This window comes from Mastigoproctus giganteus, chromosome 4 (assembly GCF_048544385.1).
Source record: "Mastigoproctus giganteus isolate SK-2022 chromosome 4, ASM4854438v1, whole genome shotgun sequence".
In the NCBI taxonomy this organism is placed as follows: Eukaryota; Metazoa; Arthropoda; class Arachnida; order Uropygi; family Thelyphonidae; genus Mastigoproctus; species Mastigoproctus giganteus.
The window spans coordinates 10,518,055-10,535,062 of record NC_143578.1 but is presented as its reverse complement, the minus strand read 5'-3'; the positions used below and the strand labels follow the sequence as shown (position 1 = coordinate 10,535,062).

The 17,008-nt window shown below is 36.1% G+C and overlaps 1 protein-coding gene across 1 annotated transcript in view; it reads right to left on the bottom strand.

The window, feature by feature from the left end:
* Rab40 (RAS oncogene family member Rab40) overlaps positions 1-17,008 on the bottom strand; it is a 58,201-nt gene that overhangs the window by 20,790 nt on the left and 20,403 nt on the right. Inside the window, exons 3-5 of the mRNA XM_090371350.1 lie at positions 13,784-13,844; positions 5,083-5,143; positions 270-347 (exon numbers count right to left, since the gene is read on the bottom strand). Of these exons, the coding sequence (XP_090227476.1) occupies positions 270-347; positions 5,083-5,143; positions 13,784-13,844 (200 nt within the window). The remainder of the gene's footprint in view (positions 1-269; positions 348-5,082; positions 5,144-13,783; positions 13,845-17,008) is intronic.

Genomic DNA, 17,008 nt, shown 5'->3' with positions numbered 1-17,008 from the left:
CTTTAGATACGGCCAGATTCGTTCTATTCAGAAGGGCCAGAATCTATAAATTGTAGGGTTAACCCAAGAGTGACAACTTGAAAGAATAAGGTAAACCAGCACTGTATGCTTTTCACTATTAAACTCACATAGGAATGTGGGTGTAACATTTTCATTTCTTTCTAAACTATATCATGCAATTCTTTGAAACGATCATTCAGCAAAATACTACTAAAAAAAAAAATTTCTTCCTAAAACAAATAAGCAATAAGTATTTATATAATACTGACCTCTTCAACTTCTTGTAGCCACCTGTCAATACCATCAAAGGACCATTTATTTGTTATATCATATACCAATATAATACCCTAAAACAGTCAAAACAGCAAATATGTTATTGTTATATCATGCAATCTTACAAGAAAGTTATTCAGGCTTCATCAACAGAATGGTATAATACTAAAAAGGAACAATTTCAAGTGAAAAGCTAAAAATAAAGTCTGAAATAAAGTCATTTTCTATAGTTTTTATTATTTTTGTTTCCTTTTAATTTATCTAACATATAAGTTGGATTTCAGTATTGGTAATTGCATTCTATGAAAAAATCATTTGCTTAGCACTAATGAGTTTAAAGCAGAATCAAAAGTGACCATCCAAGAAGAAAAATCAGGGCGAACAATGCTATTCTTACCAGATCAAAGAAATATGGCAAAATTATCAAGGAGTGCTATTAAATCACCATAGCATGCTTGTTTTATAATAGCTTTCACGGACAAACAGCAGAAGTGAAAAATGCCTTAAAAAGGCCAAATATGGATGTAATTATATAAGAATTGTGAAGAAGTGCTATTAAATTACTGCAACATACTCGTTTTTGAACAGTTTCCATGGATTTCAAGGCTCCTTATGAATTATATACGCTCAACACACTCTTATAAATAAAACAAATGGTATACTTATCACAAAGGAATATTTATAAACAAATCTGCATGGAGAAACTATAATTTAATAATAAAAAAAAAAGGTCCTGACTGTAACCCGGGTCACATGACAGGATAAATGAAATTAAGTATTTTAAGCATCACATCAAAGAAGTTTCCACTGGATTGCAAGCAGTGAGCAAACTGGATGATATTAAAGTTCCACCTAGTTGTAAATTATAGGTCACCCCCAATTAACGCAGAGGATGCACTCTATCATCTCCATGTACAGAGGGGGAAGCTATTTTTTTCAGCAAAATGCTATTTTTGTGCAAAATTTAAAGTAAAATGATAAAGCACCACAATAAAAAGCTTTATACATTGTATACATATTCTGTTAAAGTATGTAGGTAAGCAAAATGCTTACAGGACTCCACGGGCCAATGTATAAAAAGTGAATCCAGCTTCTACTGTTTAGCTTCCCCTCTCCTTATGCAAAATTCGTAAACTACAGCATTCCAGCTCGAACTTTCTTCATGGCACTAACTCATGAGAAGTCACTGTCATGCTTCTACAATAAATTCACGTGTTGATAATGTAGTGAAAGCCTTCCCTCAATAGTCAAAATAGTCAAAACCTTCACAGGAGTAAGTTCAGACTCACTCCTGTGTTTTTTCTGAAGGAAGTATAGATTTCCTGCAGGTCATTCTGGTAAGGGACTCACTGTGGGAGGTTAACAACCTCTCTACATCATCTATATTTGTTCCCTCAAGCCCTAATATAGTTGCCATTTTCTTCAGGTGCACTGGATAGGACCATGCTAATGAAAATGTTGCATTAGGTCAGAATGTGTACGTGTCTGCAATTTTGCCCGGGCACAAAGTCTTGCATATTAACTGAAGATTTGGGTACTTCTGCAAGGCTTTTTTTTTTTTTTTTTTAAATCAGCATGGCCTGCTCTTGTAGTTATAAAGAATCTTCTACTCTTAGCCTGTTCGAAATCCAGTTTGGACTGATTAATAACTGCTTTGAAATTGCTGCAAGCTTTGGTGTAAGCAGAAAATGACCTGTAGATTTCGATACAAGCCAATTATGATATGCATCATTCTTTGCTTAAGCCTTAGCATATTTATTGGAAAACCAAGGTTTAGATGAAGGATGAGATTTTAAGGTGCCAGGTGAATTATAGGATTTCATTCCTATGAGAATAACATGATCTGAGCAAACAGTGACATCAGAAGATATGAAACAGTAATACGAAAGAGGAAAAGAAATCTTGCAGATCATCCCATTTTTTATTATTTTTGTAATGCCAAACAACACAAGGGTGAGAATGGCCATGAGGGAAAGGCTGCATTGGGGAAGAGACCATCACCAAGTTGTGATCTGAGGTGCCTAGAGGACCACTCACCTCGACCATGTATTTAGAAGGGTTGTTTCTGAGAAAAAAAATCAAGTGTATTGGCTGTGTGGTTGATTGCTGGAACAAACTTCCATCTGTTGTTGTGGAAGTTGATAGTTTAAATAAAGTCAAGGAAGAATTAGACAAACTATTGGAAGAAATGAATAGGTGAAATGGAAGGTTTTTTTTTTTTTTTTTTGGCTGTTGTATAAACTTGCTTTCTTGGATCATTTGCCACTCTAATGTTAATGAATGCAAATTTTTAAAATGAACTTTATATTCAATCTAATGCAGAAGAGGCAGACAACTAAAAAAAAACTTGTTTGAATAAAAGCCATGAAATACCAACTAAGTTGATATTTGTTGATTTTAGCCAATCAAGGACATAGCCAAGGAAGTAAAATAATACCAGTGCAATATTAGAATTGTGGAAATAAAAGTGCAATGTAACTGGCAAATATAATTTGCAAAAACAGCTAAATTGCATTTTTTATTTTCATTCAAATATTTGAATTGATTCATCACATTCTGCTGAATACTAACAATGGCCCACAGTCAAATGATTAACCACAGAATGAAAGAGTAATATAACTTTATATGTAGAAACAAACAGGTTACTTACTAATGTAATACAATAACATGAAAAAGTTTTTATCTTAGTATCGGTTGCAAAGTTAAATATGATCACTCCAAAAATCAAGGCTTTTGTTCTAACAAAATGCAATAACTGCATTTTAAAGTTCGCTTTTAATTATTTTTTTAATTTTTTTCTCTCCTTAGTTCTGTTCAATTATACAGTGCTGGCTATTCAAAATATGTTTCATGAGCTGGTTGAATTCAACTTATAGTACACCATGGCAACTTGCTCAAATTGACTGTAACATCACTCAATGAGCTCACAGTAATTCACAAACAACTTAGCTTAAGCTAGCAGTGGTGGCACCCCAAAAAAAACAATTGCCAATCACCCGATAATTGCCCAACTTTCTTTTTAATCCTGCTTACACAATGCAATAGAAGAAAACATTAAATGAGGAGTAAGAATACTGTCATCATCGAATAAACTTAATAATGAAAGTAATCATACTTTTTTTTTTTTTGACAATACACACAAGGTGACAAACTTAAATTGAAAAAAAGATGGCTGCAGAATAAATATGTGAAAATTTATTTTCAACCAGAGTAATTGTTGTTGGAACAAACAACTCATGTTAGAGTTGGTTTAAATAACTTATTAAATATTTGACAAAAAAAAAAAAAAAAAAAAAAAAAAAAAAAGAAAAAAAAAAAGGAGAATTAACATATTATTAGAAGGGATGGACAAACGAGAAGGGTAGTGTTTTTGTTTTCCGTTTTTTGGCTAATGCTGTATAAGGTTGTTCTTTAGCATTATTTGCCACTATTAATACGAATGCCAATATTTAATATTTTTTTAATGGACTGCAATACTTATTATATGTAACTTTGTAAGTTTTAATAAAAAATTAAAACAGTCTCATCCATTTCTAAGTTTAAAAGACTATTAAGAGCATGAAATTTCAGGCATGTGCATATATTTCAGCTTATGTATATAAATATTAAAAACCAATATATATATATATTTCATACATATATACATATATATATATATATTTCATACTGTTAATTACTTCTATTTTCAGGTCCTTTCAAAATTAATACCTGTGAAATTTGGCATCACAGTGCACAAAATTTTTAATTACAAATGTTATTTCCCGAAGTCCACTGGAGAGAATATAGTTTCATGTTCTTATCTTTACAATGTGAAAATAATAATAAATTTTTCAAAAGCAACTGAGGTAAGACTGCAGACATTTACTAGTGGGAGAATAAAAACAAGTACCAAGAAATAATAAACAAAAAAGCATTGGCACTCATCTGGAAACAAATCTAGATTTGGAACCATGCCATTCTTCAAGCAAAAAGCCAAACAGTTGCAAATATGGTAGCAGATCACCCAACAGGTTTGCAGGAACAATTTAGGAAAATCATTAAAAAAATTACTTCAGAAACTACTGCAGCAAAAGTTTAACTACATACAGAAAAGTAGAAAAAATATTTCACATTTTTAAACAGTGATTAACATGGGAATGTTTTCAAGGATCAGCTGTCAGGTGACATTTTACCAGTGATGGGTTAATAAAACAAAACTAAATAATTAGAGTAACTTAATTTTATTTTAATAACAACACAATACACAACGCAGAACTAGCTGATAACCAATAACAACAGAATACTACACTCAGAGTAATTAATGATACTTTTTTTATTATATAAAAAAGTAAAATCTTTATTAAAAATCAAATTATATGATATACAAAGTCCACTTTGTATATCATATAATTGTTTTCTGGAGAAAAAAAATTTTCCTGACACTTTTCCCACCAGGTGATATACTCTTATATAAATTTGCATATATACATCATTAAATTCTTAAAAATAATATTTCCTTTTCTTATCTGATATTGTTTGCATCTGAAGTAATTATTTACTTCAAATACTTTTCATACTGAAACACTCAATCATAAAAAAAACCTAATTAAATCAGAAGAATTGGCAAATATGCATCATATACAGGAAGTAGGAGCAATCCTAATCATATTACAGCAAGAATGGTGCTAGAATCATAGCCAGTTTCAAGAAGATACTAATATGCGTAGCATTTTTAATCATAAATAATGTTTTAATATTGTACTAGGATAACTTATTGCAACTTTTACTAATAAGATCAAACTGTTACATAACAAGACGGAGTTTACTTACCTGTGCTCCTCTAGAATATGATCTAATAATAGTAGAGAAACGACCTTGTCCCGATGTTTCCCTATAAAACAATGAATATTTTAAAACTGACTTTAAAGAGATGATATATGATATATGATGAATTAAAGTATTTTCAACTATCTTATTAAAACGAAAAGATAAATATTTAATAGCAAGATGAATTTTTGTGTTGTACACATAATTTAATGGATTTCCAATATGCAATAACTAACACGTTACATCATTACTTTACAACTTTGTTGTTATGGCACAAACTGAATAGTGCCCAGTTAATAAGTAATAATCAGAGTTAATCGTTCAGAGAATATTCTCTGAATACTTTTGTCCTAAAGAATATTCTCCACTCAAATTACTAATAATAATAAATGAAAGTTCATGCATGATGTCCTTCAGACTCCACTACCACAAATTTCAGTCAGACCTCAGTGAGATGCTTCTAAAAAAGCTTATTGCTCTTGCTAGCAGCATTCAAATAGCCACCAGATGTTTTGTGTATGACACTATGCCTCTTACAGAAATGCTACAACAGCAATCAATAGCACTATAGTTAATGTTCTTTGGTTTTTTCAAATTTGTTAGTGGTTGTCCAAAAGTGAAAACCACTGCACCACTCCAAGTCATTAATAGGAGAGACTGTTTTTACAGGGTATAGGATACACTTAAATAGAAGGGGTGAAAGAATATTTCTGATGCTATTGAGGTAGTGTTAGGTGGGCCAGAAAACTACTAACTACATGGAGGATACACAGACTAGTGGATTAACAGCAGCCGCAGGCAGAAGTGCAAATGATTCCTGCACTGCTTCTATTGGAACATGCAGCAGCCTGTAAAGGAAAGAATTGGTGATTTCAGGGCCAGCCAGAAGTCCTCAAGGAACAAGCAAATACACTGGGCCACGTTAGGATTGCTAAGAAGGAAAACAGGTTCAGGTACACTTGCATATACAATAATGTTAAGAGCATAGTAAATAAATTTGAAGTACTGGTTAAGTCATCAAATGCAGATATTGTGTGGATATTGGAGAGACTGTCATTCAGACATAAGAGATATGGGTTGGCCACTCACACAGTAGCAATAATTTTGTGAATTTATTGGATGACTGTTTTCTACACCAGCATGTTAGAGGCAACAAGAAAAAGCAATGCCCTTGAACTGATTATCAGCATGGGCTTTTTACGCATTAAGAATCTGCAGATAAAAGAACTATTAGGTGGCCGTGATCAGTGTATCGATGTAGGATTTACTTAAAAATGTTACTACAGGCTTACGTAATACTCGACTTACAGAAATTCAACTTTACATAAGTTTTTGCTGGCCGGTGAAAACATATTCTGCATCAAATAGGAGTAAATGGAGGTATCGTGAAAATATAATGTGAATGCAATAACTGTTTTTTTTTTTTTTTTTGTAATTCATTCCAAGTACTTGGAAGCTGAAAATTTCGCTATATTACTAAACTATCTCTCTAAAAGGTCATATTTATAATGGAAATTTCACTACCCTTTCACATGGTAGTGCACCTGGTTATAAGAATCAATTTTAAATGCCTTTGTGATATTTTTCTAAAGCACGTTTCTGGAGGTCACAACCAAAAAAACAATAAAAACCATTTGCACTTTCCGATTTATTGGGCTTTTCTGTTAGTGCATCTAATTATAAACTGGTAGTAAACTCGATCTTATTGCATTTGAGATAATACCGATAACTGCAATCGTGTGGGTTTTTACATTACGATGTTATGGTGAACTGTGTTCCTCTTCACTGAAATCTTCAATCATATAAAAAACAAATTTTCAGAAACTTCTCTTCATTCCTATTTAGTATTACAATGATGAAGGGAAAGCAGCCAACAAAAAGTGCAAGTGGTGGTAGTGCCAGGAAACAAAACAAAATTGATTTAGAAATGAAAATGATTAAGAAGTACAAAACAGGACAAAGTTTGTCATCTATTGCAAGGGAATTAGGTCTTGCTGCTTCAACAGTGAGTACTATTTTAAAGGACAGTGCGCATATAAAAGAACATGTCAAAGGATCAATGCACTTAAGATCAACAGTGATCACAAAAGTGTTCAGGTGTGCTATATATCGAAGATAGTTTGTTGTTTGTTATTTGGTTTTTAGGAGCATTAGCAACTAAGGCCATATTGCTCCGGGATATGCGGTGGTCATTCCCTGACCTTTCCGCATCCTCCGTATTTGGTGGTGACGGGCTCAAACCCCGGTATAATCAAGAAGCGTGTACTACGCACTGCTGCTCCTTCCCACCTGGCTACGGAGGCGGCATCGAAGATAGAACAGCTGTTAATAATATGGATGGAAAATCAGATTCAGAAGTGAGTGCACCTGAGTCTAATGACCATTCAAGTAAATGCAACAGATATTTATAAAGGCATTAAGGATAAGTATGACGAATCCCAATCCAAGTTTGTGGCAAGCAGTGGTTTAATAGGTTCAAGCGTCGTGCTGGTTTCCACAACATTAAAGTATACGGCGAAGTCGCCAGTGCCGATTCTGCAGCTGCAGAGAAATTTTGTGATGTTTTGGAAAAAATTATTGATGAAGGTGGCTATTCAATGCAACAAATTTTTTTTTACGAGACTGCTCTGTATTGGAAAAAAATGCCGGATTGAACATACAGTGCCAAAGAGGAAAATACAATGCCAGGTTTACAGGCATCAAAAGATAGGACCACGCTCTTGCTTGGCTAATGCAGCGAGAGATTACACATAAAACCACTGCTTGTGTACCATTCTCGAAATCCTCGGGCATTTAAGGGAATCAATAAAGCCACCCTACCCGTGCATTTCGGATCGAACCAGAGAGCATGGATAACAATATCTCTTTGAGGATTGGTTTTAATGCTGCTTCATTCCCGTGGTTGAAAAATATTGTAAAGACAACGACATTCCTTTCACGATTTTGTTTCTATTAGATAATGTTCCTGGACATCCTATGCATCTAGATGATTTCAATTTGAACGTGATAATATTTCTACCCCCAAAAACAACTTCACTCATCCAACCTATGGATCAGGGTATTATTTTGAATTTAAAAGCATACTATTTACACATAACATTTGCTCAGGCATTGTCTGCAGTAGACGAGAAAAATTTTACGTTAAGAGACTTTTGGAAATCTTACAATATTTACCATGCCATCTTAAACATTAACAAGGGCCTGGGTGGAAATTATTAAAAGTTGTTTAAATGGTGCACAGAAGAAAATATGCCCATGGAATGTAAAGGCTACGGAGGATTTGAAAAGGACAAATCATATGAAGAGGTTACAGATAAGATTGTGAAGGTTGCAGAGCTATTTCAGTTGGAGGTTGATGCAAAAGACGTGGTTGATTCGATTTGATTTAAGAATTCTTGGCGCAAGAGCTACTGCAGCTAAAATATGCCTGTAAGCCAAAGACGTGGAGGAGTTAGAGGAAGAAGAGAAGGAATTATCTAACTAATAACATATTGACTTGCAGGCAGCAATAATGAAAGCAGAAAATGCTGCCGAAGCTCAAGATTAACCAAATGATCAACCAAGACGCTTCATCGCCAGAGGTGGCAATGGTATTTCGTGAAATTGCATTGGCAAGGTTTGAGAAGATGGATCCTGAGTGCAAACGATTCTTAAAAGTTAACAGAGGGGTGAATGATATGCTTGCTTGCTACAAAGAAATCTATGATGAAAAGAAAAAAGCCACCGTCAAGTCATCTATTAGCATATTCATTCATAAGGTTGAGTGGCCGACCCCTTCTAAATCTCCACAGTCCTCAACCTCTGCAGATGCGTACTTATCAGCCGAAGACGTCGATTCTGGCAACAATGCTCAAGAGGTAAAACTTACTGATGTTTTTGCCAGTCTCCTCTCTTTTTTTTGTAATTTTATAATTTTGAAATTTTTTAAATTGTATGCTTTGTAACTTTTCCTGTGCACGAGATAAAAAATTGAATAAGTACAATAAATAATTCTATTTACATGTTTGTCGAACATTTCTTTTTTGATTCAATCAATTCAGCGAGCACAGTTGCGAGTGCTGCGCAAGCATGTGGGAGATTCCCCACTCATAAAATCCAACTTATGTAGCGTTCCGCAGAACACAACCATTACGTAAGTTGGGGAGTTCCTGTACTGTGAACAGCAAAGGAAAAGGTTTTCGTAAAGGTAAATGACAGAGGTTTCTGACAGTTTATGTTGTGGGAGCAACTGATGATGCTGCCAACAGCAAATTCTAAACAGGATCCAGGGAAGGAAGTAATTACAGAAGCTACTAGGCTTTTTATACTAAATAAGAATGCCTAATTGTATGTCAGATGAACTGATGAGACTTGTGTCAGAGAAAAAATGCATGGAATGCATATCAATTATTATGTGATACCAAATCTACAGTAGACAACCTAGTAAGTAACCAAGTCACAAAAGCAGGTTAAAGCAGATGAGAAGTTTCTGGCAAGGAATGCAAAAATTCTTCACTTATGTTAAACACTAGAAAGTAGGGGGATGAATGGTTTTAGTGCTGATGAACTAAATAGTTATTTTGCATCTACCGTTACACAAGGAATTTTTTTGGGATGGGAATGCCAGAAGTATGTGAAATTACACAGAGCTATGTTATTTCATGAAAACTAAGAAGTGGAAGAAAAATTATCTAAAATACTGCTATACATATTGGAGCAGTTTGGCATCAAGGACAAGTTACTGCTATAGAAAAAGGTATGAATAGGACAAGGCAAAGTGGTTATAAATGGGCAGTGCTCTTCTTGAACTATTAGTGGAGTTCCCCACATTTCTTTGCTGGGCCCATTGCTGTTTTCAATATTTATTATTGAAATTGAAGAGACATGTCAAACATAACGTCTAAGTTTGCAGATGATGTCAATGTTAGCAGAGTGGTGAATTATAGTAATCAAGGCATGCTGCTGTAACAAGGTCTAGAAAAATTAGGCAGACGGCTGAGAAGTGGCAACTGAAACTTAACATACAAATGAAATGTACTTCATATGGTTTGCTACAATCCCAGAATAACATACCAATTGGGTGCACTACACTCAAGGTAGCGGAGCACAAAAAGACTGGGATAACTGCGCAGTCAGACATGAAGTTGCCTGAGAAGCACAGATGGACTGCTGTGATAACTCATGAAATGTCGATAATATTATTATTACTAGCCATATGGTGTAAGGAAGCCTGAGGCTTATGCTGCACCAGGAAAAAAAAAAATTTTCTGACTTACCCTGAGAGAGAGAGAGAGAGAGAGAGAGAGAGAGAGAGAGAGAGAGAAAGGAACAAGAGTCAGCAGTAAAAAGGAATCACCAAGAGAGGGAAGAATGATGATATCCAGCTCAGGACCCTGGGTGTGCCAAGCCCATACTCACCAGATGTGAGCCCCCCGGGTTAAATGTGAGCCCACAGGAATTTTGCCTGCATGGACAAAGAGGTACTTATTATGCTGCATAAGGCAATGGTTATGCCACACATTGAGTACTGCATGTATGCATGGAAACCTCATTTTGGGAGGGATGTGGATCTGTTGGAACAGGTGCAGAGAAGAGCAATGAGATAAGTGAAAACAAAAGGGTGCTCGCACCAAGAAAGACTTCAGTTCTGTAAATTGCAGAGGCTGGAGACTCTGCAATTTACAATTTGCATTATCAAAATGTTGATAACAAGCACCAAATATATCGCCCTTCTCACTAAAACTAACTCAAATCTCAAAGAACATTATGGGTTCTTGTTTACATAACTACAGCAAGACCCTCTACGAGATAGAGCATTGTTTGTAAACAGTTGAATGGAACTAGCTATGCTAATTACAGAATTGCTGAAACACAAGGAGTTTTGTCAATGATACACAAAACTTTGCCAGCAGGAATGAGGAGGTGATTACCCTTTGTACAAGGCCATGGTTAGGCTTCATCTCGAATATTGTATATAGGTCTGGAGATCTCACTTTAGAAAGTGATGTAGATCTGCTGGAATGGGTGCAGAGAAGGGAAACTAGATTGGCGAAGGGAACAAAGGGTGCTCTTAAATAGAAAGGCTTCAGTTCTGCAAAACTGCAGCTTCTGGAGAATAGCCACCTGCAGGAATGAGGTGTTTAAGGCCTTGAATAAATTGAGAAAGCTCAACGTGAATGGCATTCTTCCTCTTACTGTGAGGGGCACATGTGAGGGCACCTCTACACATGTGAGGGGCATACATTTAAGTTGAGGAAGGATGGTTGTAGGATAGATGTATGAAAATTTGAAGGCAAACTCTAATATGGACAACAATCAAATGGCTTTAACTCAAAAACAAGACAAAATCAGACATAGGTTTATACGAACTTTTTGTTTTTAAATTGTTTTTTAGGTCCTAAATCCATCCCTGAAGTGGGTCCCACATATCATACACCCTGTATATATAGATTACAATATGGATATACAGAATGGTATATTAAGTTAGCAGTTCTCGAACCAGCAATGCAAATTTATAAGTTTAGAAGGAATACTTTAAATGTGCAATTTTTTTAAATTCGTGCATGCACGTGTAAGTGCATTACAATGAAACATGCATTAAGAACCACTGAAATTATTCTTGCAGGAATGGAATCCTTTATCCCACACTCCACTTTAAAATCTCATCCTTTATCTAAACCTTGGTTTTCCAATAAATGTGCTAAGGCTGTTCAAGAGAAGAATGTTGCATATCGTAATTGGCTTGTTTCTAATTCTTCAGTTTCATTTTCTGCCTACACCAAAGCTCGCAACAATTGTAAAGCAGTTACTAATCAGTCCAAACTAGAGTTTGAACAGGCTAAGAGTAGAAAACTTGCTTCTTGCCATAATGATAGCTGAGCATTCTGGTCTCTTGCCAAAGCTATTGGCCGCAACTTTTGCCTATCTCTGCTCCCACTTCTGTCCAAACCAGATGGTTCTGTTGTCACTTCAGCCAAGGATAAAGCTGACCTGCTAGCATCCCATTTTTCTTCCAGCTCATGTATTAATGATCTTGGTAAAAAACCTTCCACCATTCCCAACACGCTCCATTCAATGCCTCCTGTGGTCTTCCATCAAAAGGATATCAGAAGGATTTTGATGAATCTTGATGCTAAGAAAGCTCCAGGTCCTCATGGTATTTCTCCAATTGTTCTCAAAACCTGTGCTCCTGAACTTACTCCTATTCTTTGCTGCCGTTTTTCACTTTCTTATTCCAAAGGTGTTTTTCCTTCTGCTTGGAAATTTGCTCATATTCAGCCAGTTCCTAAAAAGGGTGACAAATCCCTCCCATCCAATTATCGTCCCATTGCAATTACTTCTACTCTTTCTAAAGTAATGGAGAAATCAATTAACCCGCCAACTCTTAAACTACCTATAAACCTTCCATCTGATCAACGATCGCCAGTATGGATTCCATTAGTGTCGATCCACTGGTGATATTCTGGCTTATGTTACCCATTTATGGACTAATTCAATGGAAAGGTTCGGTGAAACACAAGTAGTTGCTCTTGACATCTCAAAGGCTTTTGATCGTGTTTGGCATAAAGGTCTTCTAAACAAGATTCCATCTTATGATTTGCCAACTGTTTTTAGTAATTGGTTATCCAGTTTTCTCTCTCATCGTTCACTGAGGGTGATGGCAGATGGCTCTCTGTCTTCTAACTTCTCCACTAATGCCGGTGTCCCACAAGGTTCAGTTCTTTCCCCCACTCTTTTCCTCTTGTATATTAATGACCTTCTTCCATTGACTGGAAATCCTATCCATAGTTTTGCCGATGATAGCACATTGCATTCCACTTTCCATTTTGAGAAACCTTGTCCTGCTCAATCAGCTTCAACTTCTCGAAAATCCTTAAATGCCGATCTTCAGGTAATTCTCCAGTGGGGCAAAGACAACTTAGTTGATTTCAATCCTTCTAAAACTCAGTCTTGTCTTATATCTCGCAAAAAGGATTCTTCTGCTCCTATGCTTATCTTTAGTGACACTCCGATTTCTAGGCAAAATGATATATCTCTTTTGGGGATTACCCTGACTTCTAATCTCTCTTGGCATAAGCACATTACAAATATTGCTTCCTATGATTCTAAAAAACTTGGTTTTCTCTTTCGCTCTCGGCGTTACTTTTCTCCCAAACAGCTGCTCACTCTGTAAAAATCTCAAATCTGCCCAGCCATGGAATATTGTTCCCACATCTGGGGTGGTGCCCCCAAAGCCTCTCTCAGGCTTCTTGATTCCATTCAGAAGAGGGCAGTTAGGTTAATTAATGATTCATCTCAAACAGTCTCTCCACTCGCTTTCTCATAGAAGTACTATTTCTGCTGCATGCCTCTTCTACAGATACTTCCATGGGCACTGTTCTTCTGAATTGGCTTCTATAATTCCCGTTCTCTTTCAAAACAGTCCGAACACGTGCCACCACCAACCAACATCCATTTACTGTCCAACTTCAAACCCACAGAACCAACTTTTCATCTTCCTCATTTATTCATTCAACTGCCGTTTTCTGGAACAATCTTCCTTGATACGTATTTCCTGAAAATTACAATCTACAGAAGTTCAAGTCCAATGTCAACAAAATCTTCTTTCGTCTTCTCAACCTCCAACCCAAGCACGGTACTAAGTACTATAGGTTCTAATACCTCTTGTGTTTGGGGTTCACATAAAAAAAAAAAAAAAAATTAGATAAATATTTTATCAACTTACCACAGCTGCAGTTTGATTCTTTTCCCATCCAGTAATATAGTTGTCGTTTTGTAGCCAACACCTGAAATACATAAATCACGAAATGAGAAAAACAAAAACCCCAAGTTGTTCTTTTTCTATTAGTATATAAACTATAGTTCTAGTCAGCTCTAATTTATCAGGCAGCCAGGGCTGAGTAGAGTCTCAAACAAGTGTGAATGTAATATTAATTATGCAGGGCAAAATGTCAATTTTAATTAATGAATGAGGTCTCTTGCATCCAGAACATAAAATATTTAACTCATAGTTCCTATGATTATATACTGATACTCTGATACTTGGTCTATCACTAGAGGAATCAGAGTATCTTTCAGATACTCTGATCCTTCCAGTGACAGACCAACATTCAGCCACCAAGGCTTGGATGCTTATGCTCAGTAGGGATTACAGCATTATTAACGAGTTAATCTAAACTGCTAATATAGTTTCAACATAAATAGCACCATGATAATAGTTTTGGTAACTAAACACAAAAAAGTTTGTCAACTGGATTTTGTATTTGGGTATCCACTTCTCTCTATGATCATTCACTACAAGTGATGTTAGACAGCTCTCTGCCTTCTAACTTCTCTCTCCACCAATGACAAGATTCCCCAATGTTCAGTTCTTTCTCCCACCTTTTTCTCCTGTATATTTATGACCTTCTTCCATTGACTGGAAATCCAATCCATAGTTTTGCCGATGACAGCACATTGTATTCCACCTTTCACTTTAAGAAACCTTGCTATGCTCAAACAGGTTCAACTCCTCGTACCCACTACCATTTCCTTAAATCTGCTCTCCAGGTAATTTCAATGGAGCAAATATAACTTAGTTGATTTTAATTTTCTTCTATAAGACAGGGCTGAGTTTTAGAAGTTTCCTTCTAAAACCCAATCCTGTCTTATATCTCACAAAAGGTTTCTTCTGCTCCTATGCTCGATGATATTCAGATTTCTAGACAAGATCACATCTCTATTTAGGTATTAGGTATTACAGACTTCTAAATGTCTTTAAGCACAGCACAAATATTGCTTCCTCTACATCTCAAAAACTGGGTTTTTTCTTTCACTCTCGGCATTACTTTTCTTCTAAACAGCTGCTCACTTTGTACAAATCACAAATCTGCCCTACCATGGAATATTATTCCCACATCTGGGGCAGTGCTCCTAAAACCTTTCTCGGGCTTACAGATTCCATTCAGTTGAACTGAACAGCTTCTTTGAATTGAAGAAACTGATTGTATCCTGTATAACACACACACACCATATTTTGCTTGCCCAGTAAAACATTCAGCTTTATTATATTAGCATATAATGCAAGAAAACAATTGCAGCACCAGCAAAAAAAAAAAAAAAAAAACAGCTCCCATTTCACCTCTCCATTCATTCCAAATACCTTTTAAGGCTGAGCTGGATGCTCAGCCTTAAATTTATTTAGGCTATCAACTTCCACAACAAAGGATGGAAGTCTGTTCTACCAACCAACTACCCACTGGCTAAAGGCAAACTTCCGAACATCTATCCTACTCTGTCTTTAATCAATTTGAATTTATGCCCTCTCAGGTGATTATTCTGAGCAAGAGGAAAAATCCCATCGGTATTAAGCATGTTCAAACCATTCAATACACCTCAATCAGATCACCTTGCAGGTGCCTAGTCTCGAGACACTAATTTGCAAAACTTAAGCCTTTCTTCATAAGAGCAACCCTTTGTTCCATTCACTAATCTTGTTGCCTTCTCTGTACTCGTTCCAGCAGCTCTATATCCTTCTTGAAATGAGGCCTCCAGACCTGTATACAGTACTCTAGGTGTGACCTGACCATTGCCTTATACAAAGGGATAATCATCTCCTTATCCCTGCTAGAAAAATTCCTGTATATGATTGACAAGACACCATGAGCTACTCTTGCAGCCCGTCTGCACTGTTCAGAAAACTTCATATCTGCCTGCACAATTATCCCCAGGTTCTTTTCGTTCTCTACCACTGTCAGTGTAGTACCACAGAGTTGATACGTTACTCTGGGGTTACTGCTTCCCATATGTAGTACTTTACATTTGTCAATGTTAAACTTCATTTGCCACCTCACAGCCCATCTGCTCAACTTTTCTAGATCCTGTTGCAGCAGTGTACTGTCATTAGTGTCCTTAACAACCTGCCAACCTTTGTATCATCTGCAAACTTCGACATTAAGCTTGATATACCATCATCAATATCATTTATAAATACAGAAAACAACAATGGACCCAACACTGAACTCTACTAATAACATTAGTCCACGATGAGCAGTATCCATTGATTACCACTCTGTCTTCTCCCACTAAACCATCCCTTTATCCATAGCAGCAATTTGCCTCCAATGCCACACTGCTCCAATTTGTGCAGCAGTCTTCCACATGCAACAGTATCAAAAGTGTTTCTAAGATCCAAGTATATAATATCAAAGTTATTTCCTGCATCCAGTTCTTTTGTGACTGCATCATAGTATCCAATCAAATTGGTCAGGCAAGACTTTCTCTTAGTAAAATCATGCTGTGTCCGAGCTATAACTGAAGTCTTGTCTAGATGATCGTGCAGTGCTTCTTTAACCAGTGTCTCTATTAATTTTCCTGGAACAGAAGTTAAACTAACAGGTCTATAATTATTTGTGTCTCCCTTTGATCCTCCTTTGTGAAGTGGAGTCACATTTGCATATTGCTGCCCCCCCTTTAATATAACTTGATAGATCCCATCCACCCCAGGCGCCCTTTTTTATGTTTATCTTTAACAATTTCTCCTCCACTTTCCTCTCAGTTATTACAAAATCATCTAGCTCGCTACCAGAGTTTAATTCACCTCTGGCATTCCCATCCCTGAATAACTCCTCATGTGTGAATGTAGATGCAAAATACTCAGTTTGTTAGCCACCTGAGCAGGATCACCAACAGTTGAACCAACAATATCCAGTGGCCCAATCTGATTCATCCCTTTCCTTTAGAGTTGACATAGGTAAAGAACTCTTTTCTGTTTTTCTTTGCATCCTTTGCCAAATATTTCTCATAATGTCTTTGCCTGCCTAATCTCCTTTGTGACTTGGTTACAGACCAGCTTATATCTATCATAGGCTTCCATGTCACCCATTAATTTATATGTATCCCATGCATTTTTCTTCTCTGCCATATGTCTCATTAGTTCATCTGACATCCATTTAGGCCTAAACTTTGAACA